The sequence below is a fragment of the Chiroxiphia lanceolata genome, chromosome 6 (assembly GCF_009829145.1).
Source record: "Chiroxiphia lanceolata isolate bChiLan1 chromosome 6, bChiLan1.pri, whole genome shotgun sequence".
In the NCBI taxonomy this organism is placed as follows: Eukaryota; Metazoa; Chordata; class Aves; order Passeriformes; family Pipridae; genus Chiroxiphia; species Chiroxiphia lanceolata.
Window position 1 is genome coordinate 49,725,543 of NC_045642.1, and position 17,558 is coordinate 49,743,100.

At 40.4% G+C, this 17,558-nt stretch overlaps 1 protein-coding gene across 1 annotated transcript; it reads right to left on the reverse strand.

Moving 5' to 3' along the window:
• Positions 1-1,101: 1,101 nt before the first annotated feature.
• DDX24 (DEAD-box helicase 24) lies at positions 1,102-17,324 on the reverse strand. Its single transcript, XM_032691288.1, has 9 exons — positions 17,213-17,324; positions 15,288-16,028; positions 12,036-12,413; positions 10,218-10,371; positions 9,335-9,850; positions 7,128-7,203; positions 6,351-6,539; positions 3,819-3,948; positions 1,102-2,064 (listed from the first exon to the last, which is right to left on the reverse strand). Exons 1-9 carry the CDS (start codon positions 17,322-17,324, stop codon positions 1,832-1,834), a joined length of 2,529 nt encoding a protein of 842 aa, XP_032547179.1. The 3' UTR covers positions 1,102-1,831.
• Positions 17,325-17,558: the final 234 nt, after the last annotated feature.

Below are 17,558 nucleotides of genomic sequence, written 5' to 3' on the forward strand. Positions count from 1 at the left end.
CAGTTCACCTCATGATCTCATGGAATCAAAAACTGCCAAAATTCCAACCTCATGCAGATTTTCAGGCAGGCAGGAGATGCTGAGCTGTATCGTCAGGATCCAGACTTGATTTTGTTGATGAATTGTAAACAGAAATACATCATAAGACACAGAAAAGGTCCATCTGGTCTTCAAACCCGTCAGGGATGCAAAACCAATGCAAGTTTCCTTTTCATAATGTAAAATGTGCTTAAAATGGCACAGAAATAAGGGCATGCTTGTCTTTTCAGTTCCTTTTTTCAGCTTCCTTACAAGGAACTGTCTTTAAATTGTTTTTATTTTTCAGATGTCACATTACTCCAAAGATGTGCCTCTTCACATGAGCGAGGAAACAGAATCCTACCATCTCTTCTCCCTCAAAACATCCCCCTCTGCTCCCAAGGGCATGCGACAAATAGCGCACTGCAAGTCTCAGACATAACTGATAAGCTCTGTATGCTTATGATTAAATTGTCACGGCTCCTCTTCAGTAATGCATGGGAGCAAGAGAAAAGCCCTCCAAAGATGGGGATGGGGGGGCCTACAATTACTTACATAGATGAAAGAGTGAAGACACTGTTATTCTCATGTAACCAGCAAGTGGCTGGAGGGGGCACTCAACTCCACAGACAAATTTCTTTAAGTAGTTGAGTAAATTGGTGCTTCCTATAATGACAGTAACACTGGTTCCATACTGTCTAAGACATAAAAACTCAGCCTTATCCAGAGCTGGCAGGTGAAGGTTACTTGTCCTCTCACCAATACAGATTCCACTGTCTTACCTTTTGGGTGCTTTTCCCCTCTCCTTGCCTGCTAAGTGCAGACAGGATCAGCTATGAGGGATTTAGAAATCTCAAGTGACTGAAAACAGACACAGACTTAGGGTTTTACAGCAGATACAATTTAACAAAAATTCACAATATATTCTTCTGACATATTTTTAAAAATAATTTTAAAAAATACTTGCCTGGGTCAGGTTAAAATGATTTAAAAGCATAATTATCAGGAAGCAATCTTCAAAAGTGACATTTCATAACATAATCTTTTCTATTAAAGCAAAGATCGTGGTTCTAACATGTTTTCAAATACAGGCTTAACTCCAAATATTAAGAAAACGCTGAGTAGCAACGCTTATTCCTCAAAAATCTACACATCTTCCAAAGTCTGTCCTGGCCTGTTGCCCTCTTTACATTTTTTGCATATTTGAACACATAAATTAACATAGAACTAAGAGAATTAAACCCAGTGGAGAACAGAACAGAGAAATATTATCAGAGGAGAAAGAAAATTGGGAGACATTTCCATAAGCAGAATTGTAGACCTGCTGGTAACACTACCTCTATTTGCTGCCTTTCTCACTGAGCTGGCTGCAGAAAAAGCCAAACCTCCCATCACCATCAGCTCAGATTGTACTCGCACTATATACAGCTGACCTTCCCCTGTCCTTTAAAGACATTAAAATTCAAATCAAGTTTTATCATTAGACTATGCCCACAGTGAATTCTACCCACTAACTTTTACCCATCTCACAAAATGGAGTAATTATCAGAACTATGTGAAAAATAATTAACTTCTATTAATATAGAGAATTAGGAAAAAATAAGAACATAGAAAAACAAGAATCCAAGACAAGATTCAACAGTAACTAACCCGGTGTTAACTGAGCCCTTTAAACCAACATTTTGGTTTGTGTCTGCACAAGCAATACACAGGCAACAGCCTTATACTATCTGTTTTCTAGCTGAGTTCCTCCATAAGTACTGACAGCCTTGATGAGGATAGTTCTTGCTTCTGTCACACTGAGTGATCTTGCTCAGTTATCTAATTTTATTGATTTCTTCTTCTTGGCTTGCTTTTTGGACACGGTGCTCAGAGCTGAAATGCCCACTGATGTCTGAGGCAGGAGTAGTCTTCCAGACTGTGTTGGGTACTTGGTTTTCATAAGGACTTTAAAGAGTGGCTGGGACAACATATGTTTCAGTTGTTTTTTCATCCCCTTCAGCATCTTTTGCTTCTGGTTTTCTTCTTGCTCATTAGCTTTTCTTCCTTGGGGCAGAAATCAAAGATACAGAACGTTACAACAAGAGAACAACTTGCATTGCAGACCTTTGTAGTAAGAAGCGCAGATGCTAATCTCAGCTTTCTCTCTCTAACAAGGTCACTCAACTCCCACACAGTCTTCCAGTCATCTGTGTCACTTTCAGATCACCCAGGCTGTCCACAGGATAACGAGATCAAGAAGAATCCCGACTACTGAGTAACCATAGCCCAGGTATCATTCTGCTAAATCATTCAGCTGGTTCTCAACCCTGAACAAACTGAGGAACAAAGGGAAGGGGCCCCCAGAAGATGAGGTATGCATTCATCCAGGGCTTCTAGCTCAGGCAGGAGCTTCTTCTGTGTACTTTGTTACTTTACGCACGCCTCATTTCAGCACCTGTAAACCAGGAAGTCCTTTCCTCTTTATACATAAAAAGCAATGAGGTTCTCAGATTTAATAAGACAGGATAAAGAAGGGCATAGAAAAGATTTGAGACAGTTAATAGGGTCAGAGGCCTGAACTGGAGAGAAAAACGATATCAAAGTTGCTGTAAGGTAAAATTGAAAGGGCACTACTAAAGCCTTTGTAACTGTGTAAGAGGCATTTCATTTATGGGAGGAATGACTGAGATTTTAATTGGTCTCCAACAAGCTACAGAAGAATCAGAGACTGAGTACAGCATGAAGCTGGCAAGTTTCTGGATGGCAATTACAAAATGTTTCACTTGAGAGCCCCAACTTACTTGGACTGGATGTGCTGTTTTGAAACTCATTACAAAGCACAGCATACTCAGATTATGTCAAAACAAGACAGCAGAGTGCTAATTATCTGAAAGCACTCCTGAACAATTTAGACAGAGACGATTAGCGTTTGCTTGCAAAGTGGTTGAGAACCAGCTAGTCCAGCCATGAATAAAATAAATAAATAAATAAATAAATCTAAACATATTTCAAAATTAAGGCATCTGCATATTTAGTAGCTAACAGGTTAGAGACAGATTCATCTGAAGAGAACTCTGCAGCACCTCTATTCAGCCTGCCTTCAAAGAACTGGTAGGAAATCATACCTTCAGTTCCTAAAATATAAACACAATGTGGCACTTTACAGTGCATCTAAATATTGTAAAACTTCATGGCATTGAGCTAACAGGCACCCGCAATTGCAACAGCCCTACACATTCAGGCACAGCCTGCAAAACATTTAATTTATAAAATATAAGAAATTATTTACTTCTAACACACCACCAAAAACCTCAGCAACTTGAATATATGTATTGGCCATTTTGCCCACACAACTCAACCTACATGGGGCTCACATAATATTTGGTGTTTCCTAGCATGTCCTAGCTGTTCCCACACAGAGCTGTCAGGCTCCTGTCCTGATGCCTGACTACAGGGAGAGACAAGCAGAAGCGAGGAAACAGCTTTTTCTTTGACACAGGGAGGACAAGACTCAATCAGGACATAATGGACTGTTTAGATCACTCTGAAATACTTCCCAGAAGCTAAACAGTTTTTGTCCTATGACATGTAGACTTGTCTGTGACTTGCCATAACTGTCACACCTCACTCCCTCAGCTTCAGCACTACTGCTGCACAATCATCCTGAAAACACCAGTAACACCACATACTAATGACACTCCTTTCCTTCCCCTTCTGCTCTGCACAATTTGAAGTTTCTCTGCCATGGTGAGGCTTCTTCCAGACACCAGCACTGTAGGAACAACTGAGCACACCCATAGACAAACATTTCTACTTGCCCATCAACATGTTATCATCAAGATCCATCTCAAGAGCCTCTGCAGCTTGATGGAGCCAGGAGTTGTGTTGCTTTGCCCGACTGTTGAAAAATTCTGCCTTCTCAATCTGCCTTGCCAAATTCATCCGCTCCTGCAACAAAAATACATTTAGACATTATGATCAGGTTTAAATGTGTGGTACTTTAGCAGAATTAGTGTTTGAGAGCATGCATTACAATGCAACTGGGGTACAGAGACACTCTAGTTCCCTACCCATGTTCCAGGAGATGCCCCGCATAACAAAGACGTCATAATTTGCTAGTGTTTTACTTCTTCAGATCCATGATAGAATCTGGCTTCTAAAACATCTCAACTACTAAACATACCTGAATGCTAACATTCTATAAACAAATCATTACAAACACTTGAGAGACATCAAGAACAAATCATGATTCAAATACCCATAATTTCCAACTTACATATTTACGTAGTACAGATCTCAGAGTTACTAGACTCAGCAGTAAGGGGCAGCCACTACCTTCACTAACTCCTGCAGGCCATATGGATGGAACAACTCATGTTTTAAGGAATACACCTGGATCTTGTTTAGGCACAGGACAGAATGCCCTGTCCTTCCCAGTTGCACACAGGTGGAACAAAGATGTCCAGCAAATCTAACCTGACCTGCAGCCTTCCAGTTGGGCCAAAAAAAAATAACTAATTCACTGTGGAAAGAAACTCTACACTAACAATAATCAACCAGCAGCAAGTTCTGCTGTTTGGAATGTGCCTGCAATTGTACAAAACAAACCCTGTGCGGGAAACTGAATAGTCTGGTGCTACACAGTAACAGCACCAGTCAGAACTGCCACAACAGTTAAGATGCAGAGAGAGAAGAAATTAAATGTGCCGTATACTACTAAATCAGTCAGTTCTAAGATCACTACAAGAAATTTTAAATAGTTTTTCCATCTTTGCAAAATTTAAGTCCTCTTTAGGTCTATCCTCTGTCCTGGTTCAACAAGTCTATTCCTTCCAAGTGTGAAACCCCTTCAGACTTTTTCTGAGCCTGGACGAAGGCATACAGAAACAGGGAAGGAGTGTGCAAAAGGGACAGACATATAGAACCAGCAGCACTATTAGTCCCAACTACAATGACTTTGTGATTAAGCCCAGGTCTAAGTGTAAAGGAGACCTGACTGTTCGAAGGGACTGAGGCTGAAGTCCTGCAACTACAATTACAAAGACATCTCTTCTGGGAAGAGGAGTCCTATTACAGATAGGAGAGAAAATCATGAGATGGTAGCAGGAAAATTAAAGTGTGGAAACAATATTTGTTTGCTCATTAATTCACAGAGCATGATAAGAGCCAAGAATACTCAGCAAGAAACACAGAAAGAACCTCTGAAGAAACACTCTTAAAAAACAACAGATTTCTTTCAGTAGCCAGAAATATTTAGTGGGTGTAAGGGGGCAGCAGAGGAGATGGGGGGGAAGGAAATCAGATTCTCTTCATTACTACCAAGAGGATAAAAACAAGTCTGTAGAAGCATTTATTGATTTTCTTTCTCTTTCAGAAAGCTGCATCTCCTGAAAGATTCATGCTAAATACCCTACCTGAAGCAAGTCTGGGCTTTGAAACTTGCTGACATTACTCCCAAGGCGAGGATAGTGCTGTTGCCACTGGGGTAAACCCTGGGCTCTGTCCAAGCCAATTGGATAAGCCTGAATCAGAATACTATAAGGAAGATAGCTGTTGCATTATCTGACTGCTTGCATTCTCCCTTGTTCTAAATGAGTGTGCAACATTCAGACATTCCAACCCTAAATTCCTTTCAAATCCAGTATTTAAGTATGTCCCATTCCTACATAGCTGATATCACTCAAAACATTAAGAGAATGCTGAGACATGAAATGGTCTCTTATTCAAGAAGTAGAAAATCTGCAGTGACTAGATGCTTTCTAAAACACATTGTTTTGTAAACTCTAACCATTGTCTATCTCCTTAAAATGGCCAATAACCCAGAAAAGAGAACATACCCAGTTTGACAGGGTTCAGTGGCAGCTGTGGCCTCACAGTATAGGAACTCTAAGAAAAGCAGACAACTCACTACTTCAACTGAGTAGAGGCAGGTGAAGACCACTGAACACCCCTGGACCTGCTACTGTTCTCCAATCTGTTCCTAACAAAAGAGGCTTTAAACAATGTACTTAGCAAAGCCATCCCAGCTCCCCAGCCACAAAACACACTCGTTTCCCTATACTGTTTTTGGAAATCTAGTCAGGAGAAACTCTACGTAACACCATACAAGAAAAACATAAGTGATGTTTATGTTCAAAACACATTTCTTGGGCCAGTTATAATGGAGAAATCATAAATACTGCTTAAAAAAATATAAAGTGTGACTAATTTCCTTTTCAAATCCAGGTCCTCAAAAGTAAATTTCACCTGAAATCTGGAAAGAACACGATAGGCAGTATCATATCAGTAACATACGTAATATAAGCAAGCAAGCAACTACTCAGGCTCCAAAAAGACTGTTGTTTCTTTACCTTGATAGAAGTCATGCACTTGGTATCAACCGGGAAAAAGGGCAGTTCTTCACTCTTCCCCAATGTTTTATAAATTTTCCGAAAATTGATCAAGTCGTCAGGGCCAATCAGCAATAGGCTGAGGCCTTCATTGGCAGCTCGGGCTGTTCGACCGCTTCTGTGAACGTACAGCTCAGAAGTACGAGGGACCTGCAAGTGTTCAGAGAAGCCATGAAGCTGCCAGGGAAAGCTACCAGCAGCCTGTCATGCTTTGGACAAGAGGTTGCCAAAGAATATTGCATTTTATACACACATAGTACATTGCAGGTAACAGAAAAAAGTAATGTAAAAGATGATGTCTTGACACACTTTTTGTTCTCTGATCCAGCATTCTTCCTTGCATAATCTTTTGTGAATTTCTCCAAACTTCTGACCCTCTGTCATTTCACTTGCAAAGCAGCAAAACATCTTATGTGTCCTCAGAAATGAGTTATATGGGTGAGTCATTTGACACCTCTGGATATCAAAGTGAAGCAAAAACCAAGGAGGATAATATCTGTTATGCCATTTCTGATATAATCGCACATTGATGAAGTGCTAACTACTGCAGTCAGTCACTGCAGCAATGAGATCTTTAAGTACAAAGCACTAAGACAGTTAAATGATTAAATATCTATACTTGGGACTATACTATACATGGAATCAAGAATTATAGCTTTATAGTCTTCAGGATTTGGATCATGAAGATCTTATTTCAAAACTAAAACAGTAAAAGTAAAACCATTAAAAATACTTAACCTGGTAGTGGATGACATGCTGCACATTGGGAATATCAAGACCACGAGCTGCAACATCTGTTGTCAGGAGGACACAGCTGAGAAAGTGACAAAATTTAATGAACATAAAATTGAAGAGTAAATCATCTGCTGAGGAACATAAAAAACAGCAATACAGAATCTTACCACAGCAGTTTAAGAAACAGATTTATACTATATCATCTGCTGGAACTACACATTCTGCTTTTCCTTACAGCAACGATACCCACTATTACATCAGAGGCAGTCTTGAAACAATTCTTAAAATAAAACTAAAAAATGCAAATGTTACCCTCAGCAAGTCTATTCTATTTCCAATATAGAAATTCACTACCTTGCTGGATCCTGTTTTCCTATGCTTTTCTTCTCTGTCGGTTCACAAGAACATTAGAACTAATTGCTATCTAAAGAAGAAGGGGGATATGTTCCCCTTTGATGCTCTTCTCAGTGCACTGCCCAGGGTTGGTTTAAAAATATCTTTAGTTGATATGACCATACCATTAACAACACAGCCGATCCTTCAGTAGTACAGACATGTTATTAAAAGTTTTACCAGTTGAGAAAAATTACATTAATAACATTATATATTTAAATAGCAGCTTTTTGGGGCTAAAATATCTTCTACCAATTTGCACTCAAATAAGCTCTCTCAGTAAATTAAAAGCCAGAAATATAAGGAGAGGATTCTGTTCTGACAATTAGTATTTCTCCTTACCCCTAGATACAATGAACTACTCAAAGATGTTGTTCTTCTATATAAATAGTCTACTACAGAGACAAAATTCTCCTTAGGATATGGAACAATTTGTTTTAAAAACATCTCCCAGCACCTGAAACGAGTTACTTTTAGGTAACGGAAATTTATTATGATTTTATGGCATCGGACTGCATATTCTATTGCTACAAGGTTCAAAATAAAAATAACAAGAGAAAATTCCATGGCTTGCAATCTGCAGAACACCATGAGAGATGGCCTCAGATTTCTTTCTTGCCTTGAAAATATGCAGTTTCTGAAAGCGATCCATCCCACCTTGGCCAATGCTATCAATACAACATTTGCCAAGGGATACTGCAGATCCATCACAGCAATTCAACCTGTGTTCTCCCTGCTTGAATCTATTAACAAGGTACAAATTCCCAGACAGCATGCAGCAGTTTACAGCAGGACTAAACTGTGAGGTTTCTGGATTATGGAAGTACTGAGACCACCACCCTCCTCTCAAAGGCTGTTCCAAAACCAGCAGGAAACAATGTTTCTTAAAATGGCAGGACTGGTCTGCCTGGGTAAACCCTGGCTGACCACCACTGCTGAAAGGCACAACTGCCCCTTCTCTTACATTGCTCCAGGATACCTTGACCCCCTGAAAGCTAATTCATCTAACTAAACCCACAAAATCGTAACATGGCAAAAAATGGTTAGTTTTCTAATGGCTTAGTGAGATCAATGACTTACAGAGGATCAAATGAGCTGCAGAGCCAAGACATAGGCAGAGAGGTGTGCAGGATGGTCATGAAAGCCTATGTCTGAAAATAGGGCAAGTGACAGCTCAGTTAGCAGCAGGGAGCTGCCAGACCACAGGATAACTCAGGCTCCAGAGGACCTCAGGACATCTCTAGTCCAACCTCCTCCTCAAAGCAGGACGAGCTGTAAGGCCGGACCAGGTTGCTCAGGGCTTTATCCAAGTGAGCCTCAAAAAACTCCAAGAACAAGCAGACTGTTCCAATGTTCAAGTGTCTACACAGAGAAAAAGCCCTTTTTCCCAGGTAGACCGAACCTCTTGTTTTAACTTACACCCATTACCCCTCATCCTCCTACCATGCACCACTCTGAAGAGCCTGGCTCCATCTGCTTGACAACCTTCTTTTAAGATATCAGAGGGCTGTAATTAGGCCCCTACAAAGTATTTTTCCCGGGTGATACAAACTCTCTGCCTTCAGCTTCTCCTCTTGCAGAGCCAGTGCTTCTTGAACACCTTGGTGGCCTTCCATTGAACTTGTTCCAGTTCATCACCTCAACTATTCTGTGAAACCTCATCCTTCATTGTTAATAACTTGGGCTCATGAACTTATGGGTACTCACATCCCCAGCTAAACTCCTCAGCTTACTCCAACTCTAACAGAGCTGCTTCCCCTTCCCACTACCTTTTACGTGATTTTTTTTCTCTACTAGGAAGTTAAAAATCAACCTACCTCTCTCGCTCAGCAAACCTCTCCAGGTTTTTCAGCCTTTGCTTTTGGTGCATGTTGGCGTGTAACGGAAGAGGATCACAATTTAAGATTGTGAGGAGAGAACTGAGGCGTTTTATACAGTCTATGCTGTTTGCAAAGACCATGGTTCTTCCTGGATACTGGAGAAGAAAGTAATATAGATAATAGTCCTTCTCGTTTGTATTACAGTGGATTCTGGTTTCTGTCAGAGTCTCAACAGTAGCCTCCTTCCTTGTTAAGTCTATTACTTTGGGTTTGCCCTTTATTCCTATTTTTTCCATTAACAATTCTAGTTTGGTCTTCTTGTCCATCTTTTTAGCATTCTTTTTTTGTAAAACTCTTGTAGGAGTCTGATGGACTAAAGTCAACGTGGCAGAAAAAACAAAAGTCTGTCGATGAGGGTTATACTGTGAATCATTTAAGACTTCCAGCAACTGAGACAGCTCTAAGAAGTGACCTTTCTCAACCATTCGGTCTGCTTCATCAATCACAAGGCACCTGTCAAGCAGAAAACACACAGTAAAAATATATTCGTGCAGATAAATACAAACCTGATACACTTAAAAAGAACTTTTCCTGCTAAACACATAAGGGATGTTCTGCATATAAAACCAACAGGAACACTGGGTATGCTGGGGCAGCTACAGTAGCCTTCTGCACTTCTTTTTGAAAAAACAGGCTTTTACTGCTGTCTTTAATTGACATTTTCCTCCATCAAAGTAACCACTGTGCATTTCAATAAAACACTATGAGACAAAAAAAATAAGTGATCTTATGTAGCCTAAATTAATCAGTTAGTAAACACAATCAGGGTGCAAGGATGACTAGTTCAGTATCCAGCAGTTATTCTAAAAGGTACATTTACCTGAGTTGACGAAGATTTGAAAGATGTGGGTGTCTCTCTTTAACTAAGTCCCACAGACGGCCTGGGGTTGCAATTACAATTTCTGGCTTTCGATTCAGTACACGTTCTTGCTTCTGTGCAGCCATGCCTCCAACTAGAATTGCAGTCTTAATGCCTAGAACATATAATAGGTTTTATTCCACTAATTTATCAGTCAATGTTTTTATGTAGATCCACTCAATGATTTTAAACAGTTTATACTGCAACTTTCAATAAGCATTTTGGTCAGGAAACTTCAGGGGTTTAATGTAACATTGAACATACAGCAACGTGCTCAATTTTACAGAAAAATCCTCATTATAGTTAGATGTCAAAAATAAAGTAGTCTTTCTCTTTAGGACACCTGTCTTCTAATAGCACAAAGAAACACATCCATAGCTGTTAGCTTTGTTTACCCATACTTCAGAGTCTCATGTTTTGTCAATTATATCTGCATGAACAAGCTTATTCCTGCTATGAATAACCAGGAGGCCACTTCGTAGAATAAGACTGAGAAATGTTTGTCTTGCTAAATGACTGCTCATTTGCTATGGAATAATCCTACTAATAATGCTCTTGGCCAATTAATGATTCTTGCATAGTAGCACAGACCTTGAGTTAGCTTTAAGTACTTTGCTGAGGTAGTGAAAGGAGTTTAGTTTTGGAAGCTGGCTACACATGGCTTATTTCACCCTCCTTCTTCAAAGAATACACTGGCTCATGATGAACTCAATGCTACTGTGCAAGACCCTTCCAGTATCCAAGCTACCACTGATCTCTCTTCCCTACTACTTGTAGAACACCATGCTTCCAAGTATGGATTTTTTTTCAAAGTGTGTTTGAGGCAATAAAGCAAGCCCACATTAAAACATTTTCTCTCCTGCTGCTGCAACTACGTATCACTTGGGCAGCAGATTTTTACACGTAAATAGCTCTGCTCCTGTCAGAACTGTATGACATAAATCAATTGTTTCAGGCTAGCAGTTATAATAAGCCTTGTAATCAGCTTGCAGACTGATGAACACAGCAGGATCTACAGGCACTAAAGGAAGTATGCTTAAAAGTAGTGCAATGCACTACATATCCTCTTCAATAAATAATTACTGGTGTTGAAGAAGTGGTGAGTTCTTTTCCAGTTCTCTCCCTCCTCAACAGTTCCATGTCCTCACTCATTCATGCAATAGATGTACTGACTTCTGGTTTGGAAGAGAAAGGAACAGGATGGAATTGCTTTCATCAGGCATATTACTCAGTAATACTCTATGGCTTGACTGCTGCAGGAGGCAAGTCAGACAATCCAGCAATGTGATCTACCCTAAAAATTTATGGTCTTTTTTTTTGATCCATCAAAATTATATATTTATACACACACCCCCCTAAGTATATACACTATATAAAAAGATTAATAGACCTGTCAAAAATTGAAATTATTATATATATTTAAAATTTTATATAAAATGGAATTATTTTTTATATATAGCCTACATTATCCAAAACTAGTTAGCTGTGGCCAGGTATCTAGTACTCATTCTGTGTTGTGAGAGCACAAGTCAATAGCTATTTGAAGGAAGACACATTTTAAAGCAAAATATCTCACATTAACTGTTTACTTCCACAGGCATCTCACCGAAGAATCTTCACGCATTTCTCACACATCAGTGACTACAAACCCTAACCCTTCAAAAGCCACAGAAACTTCATGATTTTATGGAAGAAAGTGTGGCACGTATTCTGGTTCAACACCAATGCCAAGATCCAAATGCAGTGTAATCTGGGACATGGCCTGCAGGACCTACATACCTGTAAACTTTGCAACTGCATCAATGTGGTGCTTTACTTGTACAGCTAATTCTCTTGTAGGAGTGAGGACCAGTCCTAAAAGAGGTCTCTTTTTATGGGAGCCAACAGTTTGTGTCTTGTCACCTGAATCAAATTCAACATTTTCCAGAACCTTCACACAGCCTGCTGTGGAAGATGCATCATCTTCATCTCCGCTATCTTCAACCTGCTGATGGGTTACTTTTTCTGCTTCATCCTCATTTTCCCATCTTGTTTCATCATGATGCTGATGGGGCTCTTTAGAAACACTGTCATATGTGGTTGTTGAGTTATTTGATTTTTGCCACTGCAGCACAGAGTGAATCATTGGAATTGCAAATGCAAGCGTTTTGCCGCTTCCTAAAAAAACAAACAAGAATAATAACACAGACCGACAAGTCATTTATTTGAAAAGATGAGAAAAGCAACAGCCAATTGCACACTGTTCTTAAAACATACCACTGTAGCAGACACAAATTCATGATCTTTAGAACACCAGAAACTTGCAGAAATAACATCTTTTCTCCTGTTCCCCTTATACATCTCCTTGAGGTCACCAATATCATATTTCCTGGGGAACAGGTATTTTTCCAATCTCTAGCAGGTCAGGCAGACTTATTTGTTCTGGAAGTGTTTTTTAAAAGCTGCAGTTGCAGTCAAGATATTTTTAAAGAACTGTATGCCCGTAAGGAGAATACCATGTCCTAATTGAAAGTTCTGATCAACACTCTCCAAATAAAGGAATAGCAAATGAGGCCAAGGACAAGCTGGAATGTACTTGAAGGATTTGCTTCTATCTTCAGTTTATAGTCCTGTATTTACAACTTTCTAAGAAACTGTATTTTGAAATACTCCACTGCCTAACTTCCTGATCTAGCACCATTTTTATAATCAGAACAAAGAAATCTGTTTTAAAACAGAAATCCACTTTGGAGAGAAGGCAGTTGTCAAAAATGCTCCTAGCTTTAATTTCAGGGGTTCTTGGCACCAAACTGCCAGTTACATCCCTGCCACGTATTCCCCTCTGAACGATCTGTCAGTATTAAAGATGTCAGGAAGAGCCTGGTAGCACATCAACCCCAGTTAAGGATCTCAGATGTATCAGTTCATTGATCATGAATGCAGCATCCAGAGTACAAGACACTATTACACCATTCCTGTAATAGGCCACTGCTGGGAAGCAGTCCTCTGGAAATCTAAATTCATGTCCACATCACATTTATGTCACAAACCATAAAGGTTTGCCAAATTCAGCAATACAGAATTTTTCCTATTTAGGGGAGAACCTTAATATTAGTTAATAAACAGATAAGCCCAATGTCATTATCCTGATCAATGCTGCTGCAAAGTCTCCTCGTATGCACTTCCTCACCTTTCCGCATGTCTAGGATGTCTTTTATGACTTCTGTCTGCACTTGAAGCAGAAATTGTTTATAATCTGTACTTACAGATTATAAACTTACATACTTATATGCTTACACTTATACAGTAAGATTGTATATTACCAGAACATCTGTTTTTAAGGTGAAGAACACTGCTGATCTTGAATTAAATGTAATGCAATTTGGCTGGTGCAAACGTCAGTACTGCACCCAGACAGATTATTGCTGTGATAATCAGCACTATTCTGCAGGCAATAGATTCATCCACAAATTTAACAAATTATCACCTCACAGGACACGTTACCTTCATAACACACAGACCACATACCAGACAGGTCTGCAAAACCAGGAGAAAAGTATATCTTGGTACTACAGCTCAAGCCAATTCACACTTTTTTAAATGGTTTCAGATTGTATAATCTTACAGAGATAAAACTTGGTTCCCTAACCAAAAACTTCAGTAGTTCTTCATATCAATGAACAGAAAGGGTTAGACCCACTGCAAAAACAAGAAGCCTTGCCATTCCCTCCACCTGATCTCCACACAGATCTACTGCCATGTCAAAATCTTGATGTTCTTCCCAATGTTGCTACCAAAAAAGGAAGATTAATAGTTCTTTAACTTATCACATTCCTCCCTCAGGCTCAATGCTAAGTGATGCTGTAGGATGCAGAAAAAACAGCTGGAGAGTTTCAACCTTTCCCAGCTGCAGCACCTCCTAACAGACAGTTGTCCATATATCTCAAGTTGCTACAGGAACACCAGTGATCCACTGGGCTCTCTGGAGAGAACCTGGATTTCTCTCACGAAAGAATAAATGAGCAAAACACAGTCCTCCTACCTAAAGGTTATGCAAAATTATAAAGCAACAACACAGCCTGCCACCAACCATGCTTTCCATTCCGCAGCTAGAGAGGGATTTGCTTACCAGCACTGCAAAATGGAACTTTTTTCCAGCACATAAACACCACTTAAATTTTCAGTTCCATTTTCAAAAACACTCCCTGCAGGGATTTCTAATCTTATTAAAGTTAATAGCACCAACCTAGCTTCTAATTAAAATAAAAATGCAAATGACTGCATATCTTATTAGTTAGTATACCCTCTTGCTTGAGAGCAGTAAATGACTTTACAGACAAGCACTGAGATAAGGCAACTGGAACAGATGAAAAGAGTGCAAAGGAAGCCTTTAAACCAAGGCAGCTTCCAATTGTGCTTCCTATCTTTATGTTTTTTAGGGGAAAAAATGTTGCAGTGCTAAAGAAGACAAAACTTCAAAGGTATAAGTAGCAAAAAAGAAGGAACATAATGTTCTGAGACTTCACAGCAATAAGTAAAAAAGAGGCTGTAACAAATATGGCCTGGGCCATATTCATGCTTAACATTGTACCCAGTGTTTATTTACTGCTCCATGCTAGCACTGAATCATCTCCAGAGGAATCCAGTTCTCCACTTTGCCTTGCCAGGGGCACAAGTTTGGCTGCTGGAAAAATGACCCTGCTTGTTTCATTAATTCTGCCTTTTGCAGAGTATCACCCTACTGTTCCCAAAGCAAGAAATATTTGAGAAAAAAAAGACTTCTGTCAAAAGCATAAAAATTGATTGAGATTTCAAAGCTGCGTAGGCTGTACTTTGAAAAGATGGAACATCCCCATGTTTCTAAGTTACAAAGTTTTAAAAATTTACTCATATGTTTAAAACTTTACTAATATGTTGGATTTGCAGAAGATGGAAGCTCTTCTCTCATGTATAAATGCTGCTGCTTCTACATGTAAAAACTTGTAACCATGGGCTGCTTTTAAAGAAGAGATGGGATGCTCACAACACACAAGCAGTTTAACAGATTTGTACCTGTTTCTGCAGCACCAAGAACATCCATATTATCCCGGATGGCAGAAGGCAAAGCTAAGGCTTGAATAGGAGTTGGAGCACTAAACCCCAGGTAGCTCAAGGCCTGCAACACTGGTTCAGGTACAAACAGGTCTTTCCATGCAGACACATCAGCTTTTTGATCAGTTGAGGCAGACAGAACTTCTGTTGTCCAGTTTTTCCCTTTTTTAGAAGAAGTTATTGGTGGAAGAGCTTCCTGTGCTTGAGAAGCCTTGTTTTCAGCTGCCTTCTTTTTCTTTTTCTTTGGAGTGTCTTTTCTGCTTGATGTGCTCTCAGTCGCATGTCCATAGTCTTTACAATTTGCTTCTTTGATTATCTCACTACACTTTTCCTCTTTATCAACCAGCACATCAACTTCTGCTGCATCAGGAGCACTGCCTTTATCTGTTTGGCTTCTTGAATCTTTGTTTTTCTTTTTCTTTTTGGGAGGGACAACAGGTTCTTCCACCTCCTCATTGCCGCCTTCTTCTGATGCACTCTCAGCCTGTCTCTTCCTCTCTTTTACTCTTCCCACTTTGGAAGAACTTACCAGCTTGTACTCTGTAAGTTCCTCCAAGCATACTATATCTCGAAACTCCTCCTCAGCAAATAGATTGGGGTCAATTTCCACAGTTTTCCATTTTCCTATTACTTCAATGCCTTTTTGCTTCCCTCTAAAGGAAGATCTAAATCTCCCTCCTTTCCTAGCCTTCTTTTTTTTACCTGAAAAAGAAAGAGAGAGAGAGAAAAAAAAAAGGAATGAAGACTAACTTGATGATATTCAAACAAACAAAAAATCCATGGCATAATTATTTTACTTTCTTCTTTAAAATATTAAAAATATAATTTAGACATTAGTAACTCAAATATTAATAATGTCAATATAACTACAGGCTAATATATATCACTATAACATACATATATTAGCCTGTATAGATATATATACAAAGACTAATATATGTAACTATGACATATATATTAGCCTGTATATATATCTCTCTATAGAGGCTAATATATATAACTATTAGACATATATCTATTACCCTATATGGCCTATACTATCCTATATTAGACCACACCTGAAGTACTGTGTCCAATTCTGGGCCCCTCAGTTCAGGAAGGATATTGAGGTGCTGGAGCAGGTCCAGAGAAGAGCAACCAGGCTGGTGAAGGGACTCGAGCACAAGTCCTGTGAGGAGAGGCTGAGGGAGCTGGGGTTGTTCAGCCTGGAGAAGAGGAGGCTCAAGGGAGACCTCATCACTCCCTCCAACTCCCTGAAAGGAGGTTGTAGCCAGGTGAGGGTTGGTCTCTTCTCCCAGGCAACCAGCGATAGAACAAGAGGGCATGGTCTTAAACTGCGCCAGGGGAGGTTTAGGTTGGATATTAGGAAGAAATTTTTTACAAAGAGAGTAATCAGACATTGGAATGGGCTGCCCAGGGAGATGGTGGATTCACCATCCCTGGAGGTTTTTAAGATGACACTGGATGTGGCACTTAGTGCCATGGTCTAGTAACCACAGTGGGGTTGGATCCAGGTTGGACTTGATGATCTCGGAGGTCTTTTCCAACCCAGTTGATTCTGCGATTCTATATATATAGATATATATATACTAGTCTGTATAGCTACACATATACGTATGTTTTTATATATATTATAGTTATATACTATATATACATATAATATAACTACGGGTTAATTTATTTAACCATATATAACCAAACACAGCAGCAGGCCAGGCCTACTGCCTGGCACACCTCTGGGGACAAAGAGAGAACCGCCGGATAAATCCCCGCAGGCCCGAAGCGCTTCCGCCGCTGCCCACTCCGGGTACTACCCGCCGGAGCGGCGGCAGGGCCCGGCACGTCCTCCGCCGGCCCACGCGGGAGCTCCCGGCACCTGTGCTTACCGAGCTCAGGAGGCCCAGGGCAAAGAGGGACGGAGAGAGCGCGGCCGCGAGCTCTGCGGGCTGTGCCGCCGCCACGGCCGCCGCCCGCCGCGTGTGCTCGGGGCGCCGCCATTGCTGCGTGACGTCACTCCACCGGTGCCGCGTGAGGTCACTGCGCGGCGCCCGCCGGCGCGTGCCCGTGGGAGGTGGGAAGTGGCGGTGGGCGGGTGAGGGGGGGCCGCCGCGCGCGCATGAAGGGTCTCTTAAATTGCAGCTCTTAAAATCAGCGGCTGCGGTTGGATGTTGCCAACTCGTTCGCTGGGTATCATATCGTATTAGTCATTCAGTAAAACCCTTGCTATTCGTG

Bases quoted from the DNA above. Each gene is read 5' to 3' on its own strand.
- DDX24 (XM_032691288.1), bottom strand. From the start codon at position 17,324: ATGGCGGCGCCCCGAGCACACGCGGCGGGCGGCGGCCGTGGCGGCGGC. The intron at 12,414-15,287 runs GTACAAATCTGT...TTGTTTTTTTAG, and splicing joins TCTTGGTGCTGCAGAAACAG to GAAGCGGCAAAACGCTTGCA. The intron at 7,204-9,334 runs GTAGGTTGATTT...TCACTTTCTCAG, and splicing joins AGGTTTGCTGAGCGAGAGAG to CTGTGTCCTCCTGACAACAG.